At 41.9% G+C, this 23,471-nt stretch overlaps 2 protein-coding genes across 2 annotated transcripts in view; both read left to right on the forward strand.

Annotated features, from left to right (window-relative positions):
- The window catches only part of LOC307201976 (vomeronasal type-2 receptor 26-like), a 237,745-nt gene that overhangs the window by 209,756 nt on the left and 4,518 nt on the right, over positions 1-23,471 (forward strand). Inside the window, exons 2-4 of the mRNA XM_079951564.1 lie at positions 19,626-20,486; positions 21,000-21,227; positions 22,263-22,389. Of these exons, the coding sequence (XP_079807690.1) occupies positions 19,626-20,486; positions 21,000-21,227; positions 22,263-22,389 (1,216 nt within the window). The remainder of the gene's footprint in view (positions 1-19,625; positions 20,487-20,999; positions 21,228-22,262; positions 22,390-23,471) is intronic.
- Positions 4,331-5,269, forward strand: LOC307200468 (olfactory receptor 4K14-like; the record flags this gene model as incomplete). Its single annotated transcript, XM_079949008.1, has 1 exon — positions 4,331-5,269. The coding sequence occupies one exon, from the start codon at positions 4,331-4,333 to the stop codon at positions 5,267-5,269; it is 939 nt and encodes a 312-aa protein (XP_079805134.1).

Consider the following 23,471-nt stretch of genomic DNA (forward strand, 5'->3'; position numbering starts at 1 on the left):
CACTGTCAAACAGCTCTTACTATCAGGAAGTTCTTCCTAATGTTTAGGTGGAATCTTCTTTCTTGTAGTTTGGAACCATTGCTCCGTATCCGCTTCTCTGGAGCAGCAGAAAACAACCTTCCTCCCTCCTCTATGTGACATCCTTTTATATATTTGAACATGGCTATCATATCACCCCTTAACCTCCTCCTCTCCAGGCTAAACATGCCCAGCTCCCTTAGCCGTTCCTCATAAGGCATCGTTTCCAGGCCTTTGACCATTTTGGTTGCCCTCTTCTGGACACGTTCCAGTTTGTCAGTGTCCTTCTTGAACTGTGGTGCCCAGAACTGGACACAGTACTCCAGGTGAGGTCGGACCAGAGCAGAATACAGTGGCACTATAACTTCCCTTGATCTAGATGCTATACTCCTATCTTGCCCTTCCTTTCCTCTTGATTGGTATAGCTGGACATTATTCAGTTGCTGGAGGTGGTGGAATCACACATTCAAGAAAGGGGTAGAAAATCAAATCCTCTTTATCCCCATCTTTTGTTCTCCCTTGCCTTCTAACCAGGAAACCAAACCAGAAGTCAAATCAACATGCAATACACCCCTGAGGACAGCTGTGTACCTTAGTGACAAAGTATTGCTTCTTTTGCTAGCTCCCTTGAAGCAGAAAAAGCACCAGCTAATGCATTTCAAAAAGAATGAGCAATTAATTACTCTCTCTCTCTCTCTCTCTCTCTCTCTCAAACACACACACACACACACATACACACACACACTTCACTAACTCTTGATTTGCTCTTCATCCTGCCTTTTAATCAGAGATCTCATCCACACAGGTATCTCATCCTGTCACCACTCATAGGCAGCAGATGGAATGAGAACAAAGTTATCCATACTGAGTCTGAGCTTTACAGAATAAGTTGCTGCAGAAAACCTCAAGGAATATCTGCTGGGATTTGCAGGTGGGTGAAAAAAAAAATAGTTGAGGGTGTATTAGATTTTTCCAACAGGCAGGTGCGAAACTCTGGGGCAAGTGACATTTTGGAGACTGCTCCAAGGAGCTGTCCAGCAGTTTCCATCTGCTAATCTTCCCTTTCCCCCTCTCTAACTCCAGCGCTCCAAATGCCTTTTGGTGACTAGAATACTGATGGACACGGGTGTATTCTCAGAACTGGTCAGCATTGTAAGGATGCAATTGTCCATCAAGAACCTGGGGACTATATTTAGTACCTTCAGTTTTGGAGGTGGTGTAGCTCTAAATGCTGGGGGGACAGCAGGAAAGGGCTATTGCACCCATGTTCTTTTTATGGGTTTACCATAGGCATCTGGTCTAACCACTGTCAGAAGGCTCAACCACATGGCCAGAGCCTGATCTGGAATAGATCATTCCCAGCACATTGTTGGAATACTGAGGTTAGAGAAGTTGTGTTCCTTGCTAAGGAAAAACTTAAGAACTTGAGAAATCCAGTCTACCATTCCACATCAGACTCTGACCATCTAGCTGAGGACTCAGTCTCTTAACAGTGCCTACCCAGATTCTTACTTGGAAGGGAATCACAAAATAGTGATAGTGGCATATGGTCTGTTAATCATTCTGCCACTGGTGTTTTTCCCCCTGCCTCGAGCATAGAGATTTAACACCAGGACCTGTGACTAGAAATGTGGCACAAAAGAAAGTCTGGATGAACTCTCTGCAAACACAGTGCTACGATCCACTTTTTGTCACACACCCTGGTAGGGAAGGAGCAGCTGCTGGAACCTGCTGTGAGAGGACACAGAGTACCTCCAGCTTTCTTTTCTACAGTGTCCTCTGGAGGGTAAGTTCTTCTTAGAATCTCCCCTAATTTCCTTCTACAGTAACTCTGAGGAACTCCAAACAGCTGTGCTCCAAGCACCTCACATTGCGTATTGGAATATGAACTGATTCTTAGGAAGAGGAATAGTTGGTGAGCATACAAAACTTTAGGCAGAAGGATAGCATATTTTAGAGGAGTTGATGAGATGTGGAAGGGGACGGCATCTGCTTTGTGTGCATCAAGTCTCAGGTTCAATCCCCCGCATTTCATTAATGATAATAATAATAATAATAATAATAATAATAATAATAATAATAATAATTTATTATTTATACCCCGCCTATCTGGCTGGGTTTCCCCGGCCACTCTGGTCGGCTTCCAACAGAATATCAAAATACAATAGTGTATTAAACATTAAAAGCTTCCCTAAACAGGGCTGCCTTCAGATGTATTCTAAAAGTCTGGTAGCTGTTTATCTCTTTGACATCTGATGGGAGGGCATTCCACAGGGCGGGCACCACTACCGAGAAGTCCCTCTGCCTGGTTCCCTGTAATTTGGCTTCTTGCAGCGAGGGAACCGCCAGAAGGTCCTTGGCACTGGACCTCAGTGTCCAGGCAGAACAATGGGGGTGGTGTCGCTCCTTCAGGTATACTGGACCGAGGGTTGCAGATTTTCTCCTCTCTGAAACCCTGACTGAGCTAAATGGATCAGTGGTCTGACACAGTATAAGGAGCTTCCTATCTTGCTAAAACACACACACACAAGAATTGTACTAGTTTTCGGAAGAAATAATAAAATCAGCTTTTTCATTTGCTAATGAACATGCATACCAGCAACTTTTATCAGGAGAATTTCACAGTTTTGTGTTCAGAGAAAATAATTCCACAATTAACTTAGATAACTCAAAATAAAGAAAATAACTCAAAAGAAAATATTTTTTAAAGAAAAAAAGGAAGAGCGGCAAAAATATCTGTTGAGAATTTACTTCACTCCTGAAACTCCATTCAGTTAGTTAGTTAGTTATTGCTGTATCTAAGTTTAGGTTTTTGTGTTTAAGTTTTGCAATTCGACTCCTTTTTGAACCTGCATCTATTTCTTTTGTTCATCTACTTTCTGCTACATTATTTCCAGATTCTTCAAATATTGATTTGACATACACCTTTTTTTGCTCCATTAAAGTTACAAGACCTGGTACAGAGTGCCTTCTCATATTTCCCCTGCGTACACTAATGTCTAGCCTTTTTGAATCCATAAGCATTCTGAATAGATTTTATGGCGTTCCATTCTCCATCCCAATATACAATTAGCTTAAAAGCTATGCCCCATTTGTACTTAATCTCTTATTGTTTGAGTAGAGATGTTCTTAAAAATTCAATTCCCTTCTTTTATTCAAAACATGAGGGAGTATGATTGCAAGTCTCTCAATATGGTCCCCATTTAGAAGCTCTTTCTTTCTTACCCAGTCCCTAAAACTAGTGGGTTCTTCAACACATAGACTGATGAACTTAAGCAAACTGTACCCCAGATTGTTTGGCCTTTTTGTGGCATATTTGATTTCCTTGTCACTCCAACTCTGATTCAATATAAAGCAGCTTCCTATCATCCTAAAAAACAACAGCCCTGTGTCTAAATCAAGGATAGGGAATCTTTGATCATTTAGATAATTGGTGGGGGTAGTGGTGGTGTACAAAAGTTTGGGTAGGAGGGCAGCATATCTTAGTTGAGCATCTGTTTACATTCAGTTGGTGTGGTTCGATTCCTGGCATCTCCAGCTAAGTTTGTGAATTTATTGTGTCTAAAACACGGAAAAGCAGCTATCAGTCAGTGTAGACTATATTGAGCAGGACTGCCAACTTGAATAAAATATTGCGGATGCCCAGGTAAGCCCCATCTTGCATAAGTGCTCACAAAACATTTGAATGGCAATTTCCATCAACTTTGTGGGAGCATGGCCCCCTCAAATATTTTATTGTGGGGGCTGAAGCCCCCACAGCCCCCAAAAGTGGGCTTCTATGGTGCTGAGAAAAATAGACTGGAGGTCTCCCTCAATGAAAGGCAGAGGGGTGTGTGTGTGTGTGTGTGTGTGTGTGTGTGTGTGTGTAGGAAAGGGAACAAGACCTTCAGATTTCCCATCTCCACTGCAAACACTAGTGAGCTAGTCGGAGCAATGGCTTTGCTCCGTATAAGTCACCTTCAGGTGTTCCTATGAACAATGTATGATCCACTGGGATTGGAGTCTCAGGACCCAGTCAAGAAGAAGCTGCAATGAGGTGGTGGGATGTCACGGGTGAAGAAATGTGGATATTGTTTGGATTTATTTTATATTTAATATATGTTAAAGTATGGATTGGAATATGTAACTGTCTAACAAAAGAATATCAAATAAAAATGAATAATAAAAAAGAATAATGGCAGATAACACAAAGATGCACTTTTTGCTGATTTCACCAAAAACTGTGATGGAAGCATCTCATTACTGTCTCCTTTCTCCCTTTCCAATATTTACAGTGATATGCAAAAAAAGAATGCTGGGTGTAAACCGGACAATGGTGAGTGAGTTTGTCTTGCTTGGCCTTTCTGAAACCTGGACAATCCAACTCTTCTTATTTGTCTTCCTCCTCCTCCTCTACATGGCCATTGTCTTCAGCAACACTCTCATTTTCTCAGCCATTTTCTGGGATCACCGTCTCTCAGATTCACCCATGTTCTTTCTGCTGGGTCACTTGGCTTTCCTGGACCTCTGCCTGTCCTCCTTTGCCACCCCAAGATATCTCTTGGATTTCATTGCCCAACATCAGATCATCTCCTTCCATGGCTGCATGGCACAAATCTTCTTTCTCCATGTGTTTGTAGGAAGTGAGATGCTCCTGCTGGTAGCCATGGCAGTTGACCGGTATGTGGCCATTTCCCATCCCCTCCGTTATGCCTCACTTATGAGCCGGCCTCATTGCATGGCACTTCTCCTTGCTTCATGGGCTGGTGGGCTCCTCCATGGCACTGTGCAATTGGGTTTCATTATTAATGTGCCTTTCTGTGGGCCCAATCAAGTGGACAGTTTCTTCTGTGACCTCCCATTGGTCATCAAGTTGGCTTGCATTGACACAAATCCCTTGGAGGTCATGATGGTCACCAACAGTGGAATTTTGTCACTAATTTCTTTTATTGGTCTGCTCATCTCATATGGATTCATCCTCTACACAATCCACTCCAGGGGTCCCTCTGAAGGGACCACCAAGGCTGCCTCCACATGCACCTCTCACCTCATTGTGGTCACCATGTACTTTGGGCCCTGTTTGTTTATTTACCTGCGTCCGTATGCTCGGTTCATGATTGATAAAGTGCTCTCTGTCTTCTATACCTGTGTCACCCCCTTGCTAAACCCAACCATCTATGCTTTGAAGAACAAGGAGATAAAGGCTGCCATTAGAAGCCTTTCAGCAAGGCTTTATGGGCAGGTTTCCACTCAGGGACATCCCCAACATTAGACAGCATGAGGCAGCTGATTATGGCTGTCACAGAATAATAGCAAATGGTCACTTATTTAATTTAGATTTATACGTGGTGGAAAAAGTTAATAAGGAGAAATTTCCCCCGTCTCCTGATTGTATAACCCAGGCTGATCCAATGGAGCTGAAATATTGCACATTCTTGAACAATAGACTTTGCTGTCACAAGGGGTTGTCAGCGGTTTGGATGAAGACCAGTCCAAACTGGATTATGCAAAGCTTGGGCCAAGTCAAGTGAAGACAAGCACAGATTGTCCCATTTTGATATGGGCCACATGGAGTGATCCAGAGTTTTGAATGGTTGAGTGGTGGATGGGAAGGCTGTCAGGGTCTATTTCACCACCATGTTCCCTGCAGAAACCTCTGCTCAGCAGTTGGTTAGGGCAGGGTTTGATCCTGCTGGTTCCAGGTGGCTCCTATGTAAGCAGCACCCATCAGGATTCAATTCCTGTTCTCAGTTGGGGGCGGAGGACACATCATCTCCTTTTTTAATATATGAAATTACACAAAAAATATTACAAATCAAACTTTGATTGCTGTGCACAGATTTCATTTTTAGAATATGTGTGTGTTATGCTATAATATCATTCTCCCTTTATTCAAAAACAATTGCCTCTCCATATTCAGGGAGAGTGTTCTGTCTAAAGAGCCACAGGTTCCCTGAACCTGCAATTGCCAGTTGGTTACAGCAGGGATATTTAAGTATTATTCATTCATCCTTCACCCTATTAAATACAGTTTAAAACAACATTAGACAATCTTTCAGGTTTCTGGTTCCCAGTTTGTACAGAGCTTTAGGCACCAGTGGCTGGTGAAGTAATTTGGGTAATGGGGGCAGAAAATGGCACAAATATGAGGGCTTTGCACAGTTCCACCACCCTCAACCTGGGGTGAACAGCCAGGACTCAAGGCAATTTTGGGTGCAGGTAGAGCTAATGGGGTACCCAGAATACATTGCTGGTTTGGTACTGGGTGATGCACTACTTCACCCAGTGCTTGAAGACTGAGATTCTACCCAATGGTTTAACCACCCAAAGTTTTGATGTTTTGCTGTTAGGGAGTCTAAAACTCCAGGCCAGACAATTTGTCTACAAGCAAATTCCTTCCAAGATCCAAATACGGCAACCTTTATCAACCATGAAGAAGAAAAATGAAGTCGTTAGATGGAATGACGCTTAGGGAGAAAACCTATGTTAGATCATGTCCTGAAAAGGAAAATACATTTTACAAGCATGATAATTAATTGACCCAAATTGAGAGTGGAAATAATAAAGGATGGTGGGAGGGTGTCGCTCTTCACCCAGCCATACTGCAAGAGCCTCTTGCAACTGCCCTTTTAAGCGTCACTGCCAGGCCAGACAAGACAGCAGCCAATAGCCACAGCCAGCAAGGCATTGCACTCCAGGAGGCACCAGTGAGTGGCCCATTCATGGTGCCTTTTGGGTTGGAAAGACCCCTCCCCTTTGAGATCCAACAGCCAAGAATAATTCCTCTCCAAAGGCCAGCATATGTGTGTGCCTAGGCCATCGGGGAAGGAGGCTGAGAGTGAGGTTATGAAACTGTCACCCCGTGGGAAAGTGGTGAGCAGCCATTATACTCATGCCACATGGTTGATATGGATCCAGGTCCACTCAACCAAATTCCAAGATGCTGAAAACACCGTACTACATTTTGAAGTCTCCATTTTTTACAAGGTCTTCTATTCTGAACTTCAAACTTCAAAATTCACCAATACACCACTGGTCCCTTATTATCTGCTGAAAGGGAATTAAACACAACAGTTCTGAATGTGTCACAAACACATTTTCTTCTGCAATTCCACAGGGGTTCACAAGCACTGGATGAACAACTACACTCCTGCTTGGTTATTAACAGGGCTATAATTAAATCTGCTGCTTCTCAAAAAACCCTGTGGACTTTCAGTGGCCGCTTGCAAAAGTAACATAAAAGATACCAAAATTAACCAGAATGATTTAAATAGGGTGTGGGATCCACAAGTCTGATCTTACATACTCTCAGATTGCATCCTCTCAGGAAACGTTACTACCATTCAAATGATACAATTTTATCCTGGAGAAGTTAATTATAATATTGCTAGAGAAATCATGGGTTCTGTGTAGAACAAACAGTTGGTTTTGTATTAAGGATGGTGGTTTTAGTGTTCTTGCTGCTGGAACTGATTTTTTATCATGTATGTGAGGCTCACATAGCAAAATGCATGCTCCAAGGTCCACACAATCCACTTCACACGTATCATCAGCCAGGAGATTTCATCATTGGTGGCATTGTTTCCCATGGTGGCTTCATCTCCTCTCCAGCCACATTCACTGAGGAACCCCCACCAGCACTGCCTGAAGAGCTTGTGTAAGAACTAAGCCACTCTTCCATTACAGCAGAGAAACGATCAAACCTAGAGTCACAGCCTGAGAGTAATGACTAAGGCTGCAAACCTCTACCCATTTACCTAAGAATAACAACTTTGCAAATCAGTGGGACATAAGGTAAAGGTAAAGGTACCCCTGCCCGTACGGGCCAGTCTTGACAGACTCTGGGGTTGTGCGCCCATCTCACTTAAGAGGCCAGGGGCCAGCGCTGTCCGGAGACACTTCCGGGTCACGTGGCCAGCGTGACAAAGCTGCATCTGGCGAGCCAGAGCTGCACACAGAAACGCTGTTTACCTTCCCGCTGGTAAGCGGTCCCTATTTATCTACTTGCACCCGGAGGTGCTTTCGAACTGCTAGGTTGGCAGGCGCTGGGACCAAGCAGCGGGAGCGCACCCCGCCACAGGGATTCGAACCGCCGACCTTTCAATCGGCAAGTCCTAGGCGCTGAGGCTTTAACCCACTCATGAAAAAGAAGTCACTGCAGGGAGAGACCAGAGACTTTGTAAGTGTCAGAAAAAAACCTCAGACATGTAAGGGAAGTCGTCCCATGGGCCCCACATTAGCAACCCCTACTCTAGATACTATTAACCTTAAAAGATTGGTACAAAAGTAACAACATGAATTTCAATAGGGACAAATGCACAAATCTAAGATGATGAACACTTGGCTTGCCAGTAGTACATGACAAAAAACTCAATGGATCTGCATCAACAAAAGTATAGTGTCCTGATTAAAGTAAGTAATAGTACACTCTGTTCTGCCTTGGTCACCTGGAGTACTGTGTCCAGTTCTGATCACCACAATTTAAGAAGGATATTGGCAAACTGGAACATGTGCAGTGGAGGGCAACAAAGATGGTCTGGAAACCAAGTCAAGTCTTATGAGGAACAGATAAGGGAGTTTGGTATGTTTAGCTATGATAAGAATGAGGGAGGAATAATAGACATTTTCAAATATCTCAAGGGCTGTCACCAGGAACACACTTGTTTTCTCTTGCTCCGGAGGTTAGGACTCAAATTAGCTTCTTCAAGTTACAAGAGAGGAGATTTCAACTAAACATCAGGAAGAATTTTTCATTGATAAGAGCTGTTGAATAGTAGAATGGACTGTGAGTTAATCCGAATGAACACAATATAATTAATTGCTGTGCTGTTATGTAAAATGATAGATCTGCTGAAGTTCCTGCTGATACAGTTTGCAACTCTCATTCTAGGGTGGTGCCTAAGATTTACCAGCACATTGTGGCCTTGGCATTTGCAGTCAAGGAGATCAACGAAGACCCTCACATCTTACCCAATATCACCTTGGGCTTTCACTTATATGGCAGCTATATCAGTGCAAGGAGCACATATCTTGCCACACTGCTGCTTTTATCCATGGTGAAGAAATGTGTCCCTAACTATATATGTGATGTTGAAAATAATCTGACTGGGGTCATTGGGGGACTGGATTCTGAAATCTCCTTTTATGTGGCCACTGTGTTGGATATCTTTAAGATTCCACAGGTAGGACACCTATGTACAATATCTTTATTAGCTTGCATAGAGGAAGAGGCAGGTTCCTCGGAATCAGTTCCGGGCGAAGATGAAATTGGAAGGACAACCATGTACACCACCTTGAGATCTTTGGAAAATAAAGGTGGTACATAATTATAATATAAACAAACAAACATCAATAAGGGGAAATGTACAATACCAGAAAAAAGGTCACATCCCCCCCCTCCCCGTCTTACACACCCATCTAAAACACCGCTGCTGGGGAAGAGGGGGGAAATTGCTTATAGCTAAAACAACTGACAGGTAGGTTCCAGTACCATAATTATTCTTCTTTATTGCACCAAACACAAAGAAGTTATGGGAAATTGAAGATAAAATCCAGTTCTGCAAGTGAAATAAATGTTCATAAATAAAGTTGGAAAACTCAAGATTTGCCCACGCTGGAAGAATGGCAGATGCAACTGATGGACTACATGGAGCTTGCAGAAATGACCGGCAGAATCCGAGACCTGGGAGAGGAAGCCGTGGAAGAGGACTGGAAGAAATTCAAGGACTATCTACAAAAACGCTGTAAACTATATGAGTGCTAAGAAGGATGAGAGATTTGAAAATAACAGGGCCCATAAAGTTAGTAGATAAGATTATGAGAATGAGTGAATTATATGAGAAAAACAAATTTTGAATAAACATTGTGTTAAAGGTAGGTATGTAAGACCTAGATAAAAGTATTCAAAGTTAGGGACAAAACATTGGAAATGTGCATAATAAGAATTGAAACAAGGTGATAAGTTGCTTGTTAAAGTTTTATAATTTGGAACGCAAGAGTGGGAGATGTGAGGAAGTCTAAAAGATGAAGAAAAGATGGGTATTACAAGATGTTAAATTTTATGTTTGTTCTTTTTTCTGTCTATTATCTGTTTATTCTGTCTTTTCTTTACTGTATTAACAAAACTCTTAATAAAAAATTAAAAGAAAAAATAAAGTCTGAGAAGAATCAGCACAGTTTTGCTGTGTGATGGGGCATGTGCACCATGAAGAAGAAAGAAGCTCCATAGAAGAAATATGAATCTGGTCCAACTTGCAGTTTTGACAAAGCCAGATAATGTCTAGGTAATCTCCTGCTTGGGGCATGGTATGTTCCCCCATTCAGTTTTATCCATTATACAAGACCTTGCCAAATTTTGCAATGACTCAAAAAATGTTTGGTTTTTTAAAACTAAAACAGACACAGTCCCCTGTGAAAGGTCATCAAGTGAAAGGTTTAAAAATGAGAAAAGGGAGATGATCCCAGGTTTCAGCCCATCTGCATGTGTGTCTTTTGTATAATTGAGAGAGAGGCACACAATCCGTGAAAAGTTGGCAAAGGGCATATTTGACTAACAGGGTTCACCACATAATGTATATGAATAATGTGAAAGGAATCTACTTTGTCTCTTCTCTTCCTCCATTTACTTTTTAGCTCATTTATGGATCTGCTCCAGTGATGAATGATAAAAGCCCAGGGCTTCCCTTCTACCAGATGGCAGCCTCAGAAGCCCTTCAGTATGAGGGAATTCTCTCTTTGCTTCTGCATTTCAGGTGGACGTGGATTGGAGTCATTGCAATGGACAATGAAAACGGAGAAAGATTTGTGCAAACCATTTCCCCAATGTTTACCAAGAGTGGTGTCTGCTTTGCATTCCTAGAAAGAATCCCTGATTTTAGTTTTATTTCTGAAATTAATGGCATGCTACAACAGGGGGCAATTATAAACCATAAAATTCTTAGCAGCAAAGCTAATGTTATGGTGGCAAATGGAGAATCTTATTCCATGGCAACTTTTAGATGGCTTCCATACCTATCAGAACATGATGACATGATAAACAATATAAAAAGTAAAGTATGGATAACAACTGCCCAGATTGAGTTTGCTTCATTTGTCTTTCAAAGGAACTGGGATTCAAGAGTATTCAATGGTTATATAGCCTTTGAAATTCACTTTAGAAACCCACCAGAATTTAATCAGTATGTTCTGCACAGAAACCCTTCCAGCACAGATGGGGATGGTTTTATCAGGGACTTCTGGCAACAGGCCTTTGAATGTGTATTCCCAGATATGACTGCAGACAAGGTGGAGGGGAATATTTGCACCGGAGAAGAGAAGCTGGAGAGCCTTCCTGGATCATTTTTTGAAATGAGCATGACAGGCCACAGTTATAGCATCCACAGTGCTGTCTACGCCATGGCCCATGCTTTACATGCCATGTTCGCATCCAGACTCAGGCACAGAGGAATGGCGTACAGAGGGAGAGGGAAGAATCAGAATCTACAGTTTTGGCAGGTAATAGGCTGAACATCCTCATCTGGAAGAGACCTGTTATTCTCTGATAAAGTATGGGTTTCCCAATGTTGCTCATTGCTCTCAGAGAAAAAAAGGTTTTGTATGACAGAAGTTGGGAGGTCACTGAGATGCCACTATATTCACAGATAACAAGCAGTAGTCATGGCCGAGAGAGATGCTCAGCATTCTCTCTATCCCATATACACCAAATCCTCCCTCAGATCAGGTGGTCACACACCACTGTTGTGTCTCCTGAGATGAAGAGGGACAGAGGGAAAGTGGTGTGGGGCAGGGGAGATAAAGAAAGGTTGTAAATAATGGGAGAGGGAGAGAGAGGGATGTGGAAGAGAGAAAATTGATGGTCTCTCCATCCTTGGACCTGACTCTACTCACAGTTGACTGTATCACCACCCACCTCTTGCTCTAGATCCTGCCCACAGGATAAAGATACCTCAGTCTTGTATTAGAACTGCAGCCTTTTCCAAACAATTGCCTCTTCTGTATTCAATCTAGCTCCATCACTTTCTGAGAAGTATCTCATTTAACAATACTGCAGGAGATGTGGTCTTCATCAACCAGAATGGAGAGGCAGCATCTAGCTTGGATATTGTCAATTGCATTATATTCTCCAACCAAAGTTTGCACAGAGTGAGAGTTGGGAGGATAGATCCACAGGCTCCTCCAGGCCAATCATTCATCCTTGATGAAGATGCCATAACATGGCACAGTTGGTTTAATGAGGTAGGGCCAAATTGTTAGATAATTTCAAAGAGATTCAATCTTGCATAAGCAATGATCATTCACCTGCATGTCTACTCACTGTCTTTTAAACTGCAAGTTACTATGTAGAACATGGTGAATGCATCCAAGTACCAGATTAAGAGCCAAAAGCTTGCTGCTAGAAGCCACTACAGGAGTAAAGGAAAATATTTTATTAAGGATGATACAAAACAGAACACAGAGTGCCTTCATGTGAATATGGGTGCTTTGATCTAGGTCAAATGCCAGTTTTTCTATGAAAAGGCCTGGAGACAGGAGTGCAAAGTTTTTTCCCAGCCAATCAGGGCCTCTGCATTTATTTTGCCTGCACAAGAGGGTGTACGTGGTGAAAGACCAGGAAACTATTAAATGGATGATCTGTTTAACCTTGAAGCAATCTTACATCAGACAGTGCACATAAGTGGTTAGTTGGAGTAACTAATGGGTTTTCCTTTCCTCTGGAAGACTGCAATGTGAATTTTAAGTAAAAATAGAAATCTATATTAATATAAACATAAGAATTAGGATATCTTTACATTTACAAAATACTGATTTTAAACTGAGTTAAAGAGGATGCATTAATAGATAAGCCCCAAGATTTCACTTTTCTTGCTAAAAGGTGGAGGAATGAGCTGGTTGGGAAAGGGAGGTGTAATAATACCAGAGGAAGAAAATGGGAACTGACAGCAGCAGGTGCAGGAGACCGCTAGTCTTCTAAGTTCATAAGTGGAAGAGGAGGAAGCAGGAGAAGTGGTGAAGATTGAGAGAGTGAAAGAGAGAGCTGAGAGGAAAGATGTAAAGAACAAGTGACTGAGCATTAGGAATGGATACATTAGTCTTTAAAAAAGAGTTATCTTCTTAAAGTTTAAAAAAGAGTTACCTTCTGCTTTTTCATTTATGGTATAGACTCAGCCTCTTTCTGTCTGTACTGAGAGATGTCTTCCAGGATCCAGCAAGAAAGTGAAGGAGGGAGAGCCCCCTTGCTGCTACGATTGCATCCCATGTCCAGAGGGGAAGATTGCAAACCAGGATGGTAAGAGAAATAAATAGATTAAATAGATCCAGACTCAGCAGTAATAATTGAAAGGTGTTGTAAGGATAGCTGAGTTTACGTTTCAAAATAGATAATCTACTGTATGCATGATCCTGCCTCTTTGTGATCATTGCCTTTCAGTGGTACCTCAGGTTACATATGCTTCAGGTTACACACACCGCTAACCCAGAAATAGTGCTTCAGGTTAAGAACTTTGCTTCAGGATAAGAACAGAAATGTAATGAAGGGTCTGTGACCATGTTTTACTGTGTCCTCATCTACATGAGCTGCCTGGCAATTGTAAGTTTTGCTGTGGCTTTCCTCGCCAGGAGGTTGCCAGACAGTTTCAATGAAGCCAAGTTTATCACTTTCAGCATGTTGGTTTTCTGCAGTGTTTGGCTGTCCTTTATTCCCTCCTACCTGAGCACCAAAGGAAAATACATGGTAGCTGTGGAGACCTTCTCCATCTTAGCCTCCGGTGGTGGGTTGCTGGGTTGCATCTTTTCCCCCAAATGTTACATAATTGTTATGAGGCCTGAACTGAACAATAGAGAACAGCTAATAAGGAAGAAAAATTAAAAAATTATAAACCTGTCCTTTGCTGTATTTTGTGCTTTTCTCTGTACAGAATATATTTTTTTCTAGACTCCAAATTTTCATAGTTGAAAATTCATTTGTAAAATTGACTTATTTGCTTTAAGGAAAACAATGATCCCTTTACACATACATTATTCTGTAGTAGCATGTGTTGACAAGAAGACTGAGAGCAATTTTTGTCAAAATATGCATGTAAGCAAATCTGTATCTGCCCTTAAATCTTTCTTTTTTTGTTCAATTTTTAAATTAATTTTCTATTACAAAACTCCAATACACACCATATTATATGAATACCAAATAGCAATACCTATTCAAATACAATTCAATTACATAGCCGGTTATAAAGTTTATGTGCCCCCCCCACACCCTCTACTTCAAGGTCTGATACCCTTCAGTTATAGACATGTAAGAGGATCTTCTTGAATCAGGCCAATGGCACATCTCACCCAGCAGGCTGTACTCACACTGACCAACCAGATGTATATGGGAAACCTACAAGCAGTACCCAAGAGCAAATGTACTGTCCCAACCAATGTTTCCTGTGGCAGTGAGTTCCATAGTTAATCAATGTACTGTAAGCTAATATACTCCCCGTTGAATTAGGTTTCCCCCCACCAAGATTTTATCAGAATCAGGTCTCCTTGGGGAAATTAAGAGAACGAGATAAGAAAATGTGGAAGAATTTTGCCCTGGTCCTTGGAAAAGATGGCAACAAAGAATCAAGCAGACCTCACTGGGCAAAGCATTCAACAGATGGGAAGCCACAACTGAAAAGTTTTATTTCACCAATACACGGGATGGATCTATTCTTAATAATGTATGTCCCTGGATTGGGCAGGGGCAAAAATTCACCAGATATCTGCAGGGCCTTTCCCTTGCACACCTCACCATTCAATTTAGAGCCTGATTTGGTGATTCAAATCCTCCACTCTTCTTTCAGACAGAATCGGTGTGGTCTAGATTTCATTTAGAACCCTGAATTCAAATTGAGATTTGGAAACCAAACCTTCAGAAATCCCTTTGACATGAATAGAGAAACCAAAGTGCCAAACTTTTCACATAGGTTCATGGAATTGGAATTTGAAGACATGGTAAACCCTCTAGAGACTAATAACACTACCAAATTGCAGGACATCTCTGTGTGTCTATGTGTGTGCTCATCAAATTATTCCATTTATTAAAACACGCAAGAAAGTGGGTTGGCAGCTAATCAGCCTGAGCAGCAGCAGGTGAGGTTGAAAGTGTGCACATCAATCTCCTTAGCAATGGTGGGCTTCTAAGAGAGAAACATGGCAGACCAAACAGCTTTTGTGGCAGTTTGCCAACAGTGATTGTTACATGGTGACTGATGATAGCCAGCCATAAATCTTTGCTATCAAATCCACTCTGGAGAAATTTGTAAACAGGGGGTTAATATCTGGTGCTCTGAAAAAGCTGTTTTCTGTGTTGGGACTCCAAGAATCACAGAATTGTAGAGTTGGAAAATACCCCAGAGGTTTTGTAGTCCAATGGCCTGCAAAGCAGGAATCCTTTGCCCAATGTGGGGCTTGAACCCATGACCTTGAGATGAAGAGTCCCATCTCTACTGACGTTGTGAAACCAGGACCTGCTCCTGGGAATCCTAACAGGGTTAATCAACTTAAGAGTGACAGAATCAACATTTTGCCCCCAAACCTCATAGTAACCCTTGTGGGTATGGTGCATGGAAAAGCCTCTCTGAGATGGTTATAATGTACAACTGAGAGAACTGAAAGTCTTTTCTCCACGTGACAATGGAAATTTACATTTGGTGTGAGCTGCCAATAAAACACAAGTAACTTTGCCACTTCATATTTCCTCCTTGGGAATGGAATGTGTTGAATTTCATAAGAGATCTTAAGGTGAAGATGGGAGATGTAATGAGACTGAATTCTTAATAAGATCAAAAAGATCCTGTACGTCACGTATATTGTTGGACATTCCACAGCCTGTTGGCATACTTCAGCAAATGTTTGATGAGCAGATAAAAGTGATTAGATCTAACGATGCTGAATAGAGAATGCAACTAAACCAGAGATTAATGAGATTGAAAGTGGAATCAAAGAGGACAGAGAAACTTCAAGATGTGTGTGTATGCCCATAATGGACCTCAGCTTTCTAGATGCCAGGCTTAACCTCTGATTTTATTCCTTCCATAAAGCTCTTAATGGCACAAAGCCAGTGCTTTCTCCCAATTTCAACCTTAAACCAAAGCCAAGGTTGTCAACTGGTACTCACTTATCTGGGAGTAATCCCCATTAAACCTTAAAACACGTATTTCTGAGTAGACATCTATATTAATTTACAGCAAGCTAACAATACTTATTAATGAGTGTGTGTAAGATTATGCTCCCCTTGCAGAAAATACAGGTATTCAATTAGAGGCAGGAATGGAAAAAGTAGGATTCATAATAATAATAATGATAGTAATAAGTTTATTATTTATACCCGAACCATCTGGCTGGGTTTTCCCAGCCACTATGGACGGCTTACAGCATACAGTATATATATAAAAATAGTAAAACATGTTATTTGTTTTGTTGTTATCTGCTTTCAATCTACGTAGAGCAGGGATGGGAAGCCTATAGCCCTCCAGATATTGCTAGACTACAGCCGTCATCATTGCTGATCATTTTCCATACTGGCTGGGGTTGGCTGGTTTTGGAATCTATCAACATCTGGAGTGCCACACATCCCCAACCCCTGCCCTAGCCAAAGTAAAGCAGAATACATATTTAAAAAATAAAATGAATGTTTGCAGAAGAAGTCAGAGATATCAGCATCACTGAATGAAGGTGGACACTGAATTAAAATCTACCAAAAGGCTGAAACATCAGGTTCAGCAATTTTGGGAATCATCACCACCCTCAGCTGTGTCTGGATGAACTGTGGGGTCTGAGAGATTTCAAGAATACTCTTTCTCCCTAAGGTTCTAGCTCACAGAGGCTGAAAGAATCAAGAGAGACATTTCACAAAGTTCTGTAAAAGGAGTCATACAGGAGGACCTGGAGCACCAACTCAACCTCTCCAGAATCACAGGGGCATTGGCCCTTGAGGGTTTGGGCAAACATGCATTCCCAAGGCACAGGGGAAGGAGGCTGAGAGGTCATCCCCCAGAATAGCCATGAATGGCTATTGCACTCATGTCACATGGCTGGTGTGAATCCAGATCCAAGATGCTGAATACACCATGCTACATTTTGGAGTCTCCACTGGCTACAAGGTCTTCTAACTTCTAATTTTACCTATACACCACTGGTCTATTATTATCTAATGAAAGGAAATTAAAATAACAGTTCTGAATATTTTCTTCAGCAATTTTCTTCTACAATTCTACAGGGAATCCCGAGCATTGGATGAACAACTACACTCCTGCTTGTTTATTAACAAGTCTATAATTAAATCTACTGCTCCTCAAAAATCCCTGTGTATTTTCTCTGGCCACTGGCAACATAACACAAAGGATACTACAACTTAACCAGAATTATTTAAATAGTGTCTGGGATCAGCAAGTCTGATTTTGGATACTCCCGGATTGTGTCCTCTCAGGAAATTAATCAACCATTTAAATGAGACAATTTTTATCTTGGAGAAACCTATTCTAGTATTGCCAGAAAAACCATAGTTTCTGCATAAAACAAACAGTTGTCTTTGTATTAAGGATGGTGGTTTTAGTGTTCTTGCTGCTGGAACTGATTTCTTACAATGTATGTCTGGCTCACATAGCAAAATGCAGGCTCCAAGGTCCACACCATCCACTTCACACGTATCATCAGCCAGGAGATTTCATCATTGGTGGCATTGTTTCCCATGGTGGCTTCTTCTCCTCTCCAGCAACATTCACTGAGGAACCCCCACCAGCACTGCCTGAAGAGCTTGTGTAAGAACCAAGCCACTCATTTCATTACATCAAAGGAATGATCAATCCTAGAGTTGCAGCCTCAGAATAATGACTGAGACTGCAAACCTTTACACTTTTACCTGGGGAAATCCACTTTAGAGAATTAAGAGAATACAGGAGAAATTCCCATTTCTGGATAGAGAAATGAATATAAATGTATTGAAATGTATTGAAATGTATGTATGTATGTGTCTGAGAGAGGCCTTTTGAACAGCAAATTTTGATAAACTTTATCTGAACTACTAGAGTATTAGTAAGAATGAATTTTTAGAAACCTGTTCTGAAGCTGAATGTCTCATTTTCTGATCTAGGCTAAGGTTTGCTTAAGCACTGAAAGGTACTTATTATGAAGTATAGAATTCAGTGAATTGCAATGACCATTACCGACTCATGAAAATGAGGTCACTGCAGGGAGAGACCAGAGACTTTCTCAGAAAAAGACCTCTGGTGTTTACGACAAGATGTCCCATGGGCCCCACATTAGCAACCCCTGCTCTAGATACTATAAACCTTAAACAATTAGAAATTTGGGACAAAAGTAACAACATGAATTCCAATACGGACAAATGCACAAATCTAAGATGAGGAACACTTAGATTGCCAGTAGTTCATGTAGAAAGGTTCAAGGGATCTACATCAACAGAAGTATAGTGTCCTGAGCAAAGGAAGTAATATACTGCTCTATTCTGCCTTGGTCACCTGGAGTCCTGTATCCAGTTCTGACCACCACAATGGAAGAAGGATATGTATTAGCAAGCTGAAACATGTGCAGAGGAGGGCAACAAAGATGGTCTGGAAATCAAGCCTTATGAGGAATGGTTGAGGGAGTTTGATATGTTTAGCTATGGTGAGACTGAGAGGAGGAATGATAGCCATTTTCAAATATCTCAAGGGCTGTCACCAGGAAGATGGAACACACTTGTTTTCTCTTGCTCCGAAAGTTAGGACAAAAATCAGATTCTTCAAGTTACAAGAGAGGAGATTTCAACTAAACATCAGAGAGAATCTTCTATTGATAAGAGCTATTCAATAGTAGAATTAACTTAGAGTTAACCCACTGATTCATTATGATTAACTATTGTGTTGGTGTGTAAAAGGATACATCTGTTGAAGTTCCTGCTGATAGAGTTTGCAAATCTCATTCTAGGGTGGTGCCTAAGGGTTACCAGCACATCGTGGCCTTGGCATTTGCAGTCAAGGAGATCAACGAAGACCCTCACATCCTACCCAATATCACCTTGGGCTTTCACTTATATGACAGCTATATCAGTGCAAGGAGCACATATCTTGCCACACTGCTGCATGGTGAAGAAATGTGTCCCTAACTATATATGTGATGTTGAAAATAATCTGACTGGGGTCATTGGGGGACTGGATTCTGAAATCTCCTTTTATGTGGCCACTGTTTTGGATATCTATAAGATTCCGCAGGTAGGGCACCTATGTACAATACCTCTATTAGCTTGCATGGAGGAATAGGCAGGTTCCTCGGCATCAGTTCAGGGTGAAGATGAAATTGGAAGGAGAATGTACACCACCTTGAGGTCCTTGGAAAATAAAGATGGTACATAATTGTAATATAAGCAAACAGACAGACAGACAAACCCTCTCCAGTCATCAAATCAAAGGTTTAAAAATGAGAAAAGGGAGATGATCCCAGGTTTCAGCCCATTTGCATGTGTCTTTTGTAAAACTGAGAGAGAGGCAAATAAACCCTGAAACATTGGCAAAGGGCGTATTTGACTAACAAGGTTCACCGCATAATGTATATGAATACTGTGGGGGGAAAACTACTTTGTCTTTTCTCTTCCTACATTTACTTTTTAGCTCATTTATGGCTCTGCTCCAGTGATGAATGATAAAAGCCCAGGGCTTCCCTTCTACCAGATGGCAGCCTCAGAAGCCCTTCAGTATGAGGGAATTCTCTCTTTGCTTCTGCATTTCAGGTGGACGTGGATTGGAGTCATTGCAACAGACAATGAGAATGGAGAAAGATTTCTGCAAACCATCTCTCCAATATTTACCAAGAGTGGTGTCTGTTTTGCATTTCTAGAAAGAATCCCTGATTTTAGTTTTATTTCTGAAATTGATCGCATGCTACAACAGGGGACAAGTATAAACCATAAAATTTTTAGCAGCACAGCTAATGTAATTGTTGCCTATGGAGAATCTTATTCCATGGCAACTTTTAGATGTCTTCCATACCTATCAGAACATGATGACATGACATACAATACAAAAAGTAAAGTATGGATAACAACTGCCCATGTTGAGTTCACTTCATTTGTTGGTCAAAAGAACTGGGATTCAGGAATATTCAATGGTGCTATATCCTTTGAGATTCACTTCAGAAACCCACCAGGATTTCATCAGTATGTTGCTCACATAAACCCTTCCAGCACAGATGGGGATGGTTTTATCAGGGACTTCTGGCAACAGGCCTTTGAATGTGTATTCCCAGGTATCACTACAGACAAGGTGGAGGGGAATATTTGCACCGGAGAAGAGAAGCTGGAGAGCCTTCCTGGATCATTTTTTGAAATGAGCATGACAGGCCACAGTTATAGCATCCACAGTGCTGTCTACGCCATGGCCCATGCTTTACATGCGATGCTCACATCCAGACTCAGGCACAGAGGAATGGCATACAGAGGAAGAGGAAAGAATCAGAATCAACAGTTTTGGCAGGTAATAGGCTGAACATCCTCAACTGGAAGAGTCCTGTTATTCTCTGATAAAGTATGGGTTTTCAAAATGTTGTCAGTTTGCTCATTCCTCTCAGAGAAAAAAAGGTTTTGTATGACAGAAGTTTGGAGATCACTGAGATGCCACTGCATTCACACATAAGAAGCAGCTGTAATGGTTGAGAGAGATGTTCATCATTCTCTCTATCCCATACACACCAAATCGTACCTCAGAGCAGGTGATCACACACCACTGTGGTGTCTCCTGAGATGAAGAGGGATAGAGGAAAACGGGATCTGTGGGCCGGGGCATATAAAGAAAGGTTGTAAAAATGGGGAGAGGGATGTGGAAGAGAGAATATTGGTGGTCTCTCCATGCTTGGACCTGAATCCACTGACACTTGACTGAATCACCCCCACCAATTGAGGTTTTTCCTACAGGAAGAAAAAAAAATGCTCCGCTCTGCATTAGACTGCAGCTTTTTCCAAACATGTGCCTTTTCTGTTTTCAATCTAGCTCCATCACTTTCTGAGAAGTATCTCATTTAACAATACGGCCAGAGATGTGGTCTTCATCAACCAGAATGGAGAGGTGGTATCTAGCTTGGATATTGTCAATTGGATTATATTCTCCAACCAAAGTTTCAACAGAGTAAGCGTTGGGAGGATAGATCCGCAAACTTCTCAAAACCAATCATTCATCCTTGATGAAGGTGCCATAACATGGCACAGTTGGTTTAATCAGGTAGGGCCACATTATTAGATAATTCCAAAGAAATTCAGTATTGGCTAAGCAATGATCATTCACCTGCATGTCTACTCACGGTCTTTTAAACTGCATGTTCCTGTGTAGAACATGACCAATGCATACAGAGAGCCTGTGTAGAACATGCATACAGAGAGCCTGTGTAGAACATGATGCATACAGAGAGTGTGGTGTAGTGGTTAATCTGGTGAACTGGGTTCGTGTCCCCGCTCCTCCACATGCAGCTGCTGGGTGACCTTGGGCTAGTCACACTTCTCTGATGTCTCTCAGCCTCACTCACCTCACAGAGTTTTTGTTGTGGGGGAGGAAGGGAAAGCAGAATGTTAGCTGCTTTGAGACTCCTTAGGGTAGTGATAAAGCGGAATATCAAATCCAAAAACTTCTTCTTCATACAAGTACCAGATTAAGAGCCAAAATGTTACTGCTAGAAGTCACTCACGGTATAAAGGCAAATGTTTTATTTTATTATATTTATAAATATTTTATATATTTCTTAACAATTGTAAAATACTGGTTTTTAACTGAGGAAAAGAGGATAAGCCCCAAGATTTTGCCTTTCTTGCTAAAAAGTGGGGAACTGCTATGTAATCACAACACCTTACACATCCCCGAACAATAGAGGGAGTATGACATCACTTCAAACATTACTACTACAGTGGTACCTCGGGTTAAGTACTTAATTCGTTCCAGAGGTCCGTCCTTAACCTGAAACTGTTCTTAACCTGAAGCACCACTTTAGCTAATGGGGCCTCCTGCTGTTGCTGCGCCGCCGGAGCACTATTTCTGTTCTCATCCTGAAGCAAAGTACTTAACCTGAAGCACTATTTCTGGGTTAGTGGAGTCTGTAACCTGAAGCATATGTAACCCAAGGTACCATTGTACTAAAAAAAAAAACCATTTTACATATTTCTGAAATGCTAACTCAGCTTAGTAACATAGAGAGGGGCCCAGGAACATGAAGATTTCCAAACTCATTGTTCTCTTGCTGATCCTTCTGCTCTGTTTACGGAATAGACTCGGCCTCTTTCTCTCTGTACTGAGAGATGTCTTCCAGGATCCAGCAAGAAAGTGAAGGAGGGACAGCCCCCTTGCTGCTACGATTGCATCCCATGTCCAGAGGGGAAGATTGCAAACCAGGAGGGTAAGAGAAATAAATAGATTAAATAGATCCAGACTCAGCACTAATAATTGAAAGGTGTTGTAAGGGCAGCTGAATTTACTTTTCAAAAGAGATAATCTATTGTGTGTGTGATCCTGCCTCTTTCTGATCATTGCCTTTCAGATAGTTTAAATATGCTAATCAAATGAGAATGACTATGCATTCAGAGTAGTTCGATGGTATGTGGTTCAAAGCACTTCTTCTTCTTCTTCTTCTTCTTAATAATAATAATAATAATAATAATAATTTATTATTTGTACCCCGCCCATCTGGCTGGGTTTCCCCAGCCACTCTGGGCGGCTTCCAACAGAGATGTAAAATACACTAAAATGTCACATATTAAAAACTTCCCTGAACAGGGCTGCCTTCAGATGTTTTCTGAATGTCAGGTAGTTGTCCATCGCCTTGACATCCGATGGGAGAGCATTCCACAGGGCGGGCGCCACCACCGAGAAGGCCCTCTGCCTGGTTCCCTGCAACTTGGCCTCTCGCAGTGAGGGAACCGCCAGAAGGCCCTCGGAGCTGGACCTCAGTGTCCGGGCAGACCGATGGGGGAGGAGACGCTCCTTCAGATATACTGGACCGAGGCCATTTAGGGCTTTAAAGGTCAGCACCAACACTTTGAATTGTGCTCGGAAACGTACTGGGAGCCAATGTAGGTCTTTCAAGACCAGTGTTATATGGTCTCGGCGGCCGCTCCCAGTCACCAGTCTAGCTGCCGCATTCTGGATTAGTTGTAGTTTCCGGGTCACCTTCAAAGGTAGCCCCACGTAGAGCGCATTGCAGTAGTCCAAGCGGGAGATAACCAGAGCATGTACCACTCTGGCGAGACAGTCTGCAGGCAGATAGGGTCTCAGCCTACGTACCAGATGGAGCTGGTAAACAGCTGCCCTGGATACAGATTTGACCTGTGCCTCCATGGACAGCTGTGAGTCCAAAATGACTCCCAGGCTGCGCACCTGGTCCTTCAGGGGCACAGTTACCCCATTCAGGACCAGGGAATCCTCCACACCTGCCCGCCTCCTGTCCCCCAAAAACAGTACTTCTGTCTTGTCAGGATTCAA

The sequence above is a fragment of the Podarcis cretensis genome (genome assembly GCF_951804945.1).
Source record: "Podarcis cretensis genome assembly, chromosome: 13".
Classification (NCBI taxonomy): Eukaryota; Metazoa; Chordata; class Lepidosauria; order Squamata; family Lacertidae; genus Podarcis; species Podarcis cretensis.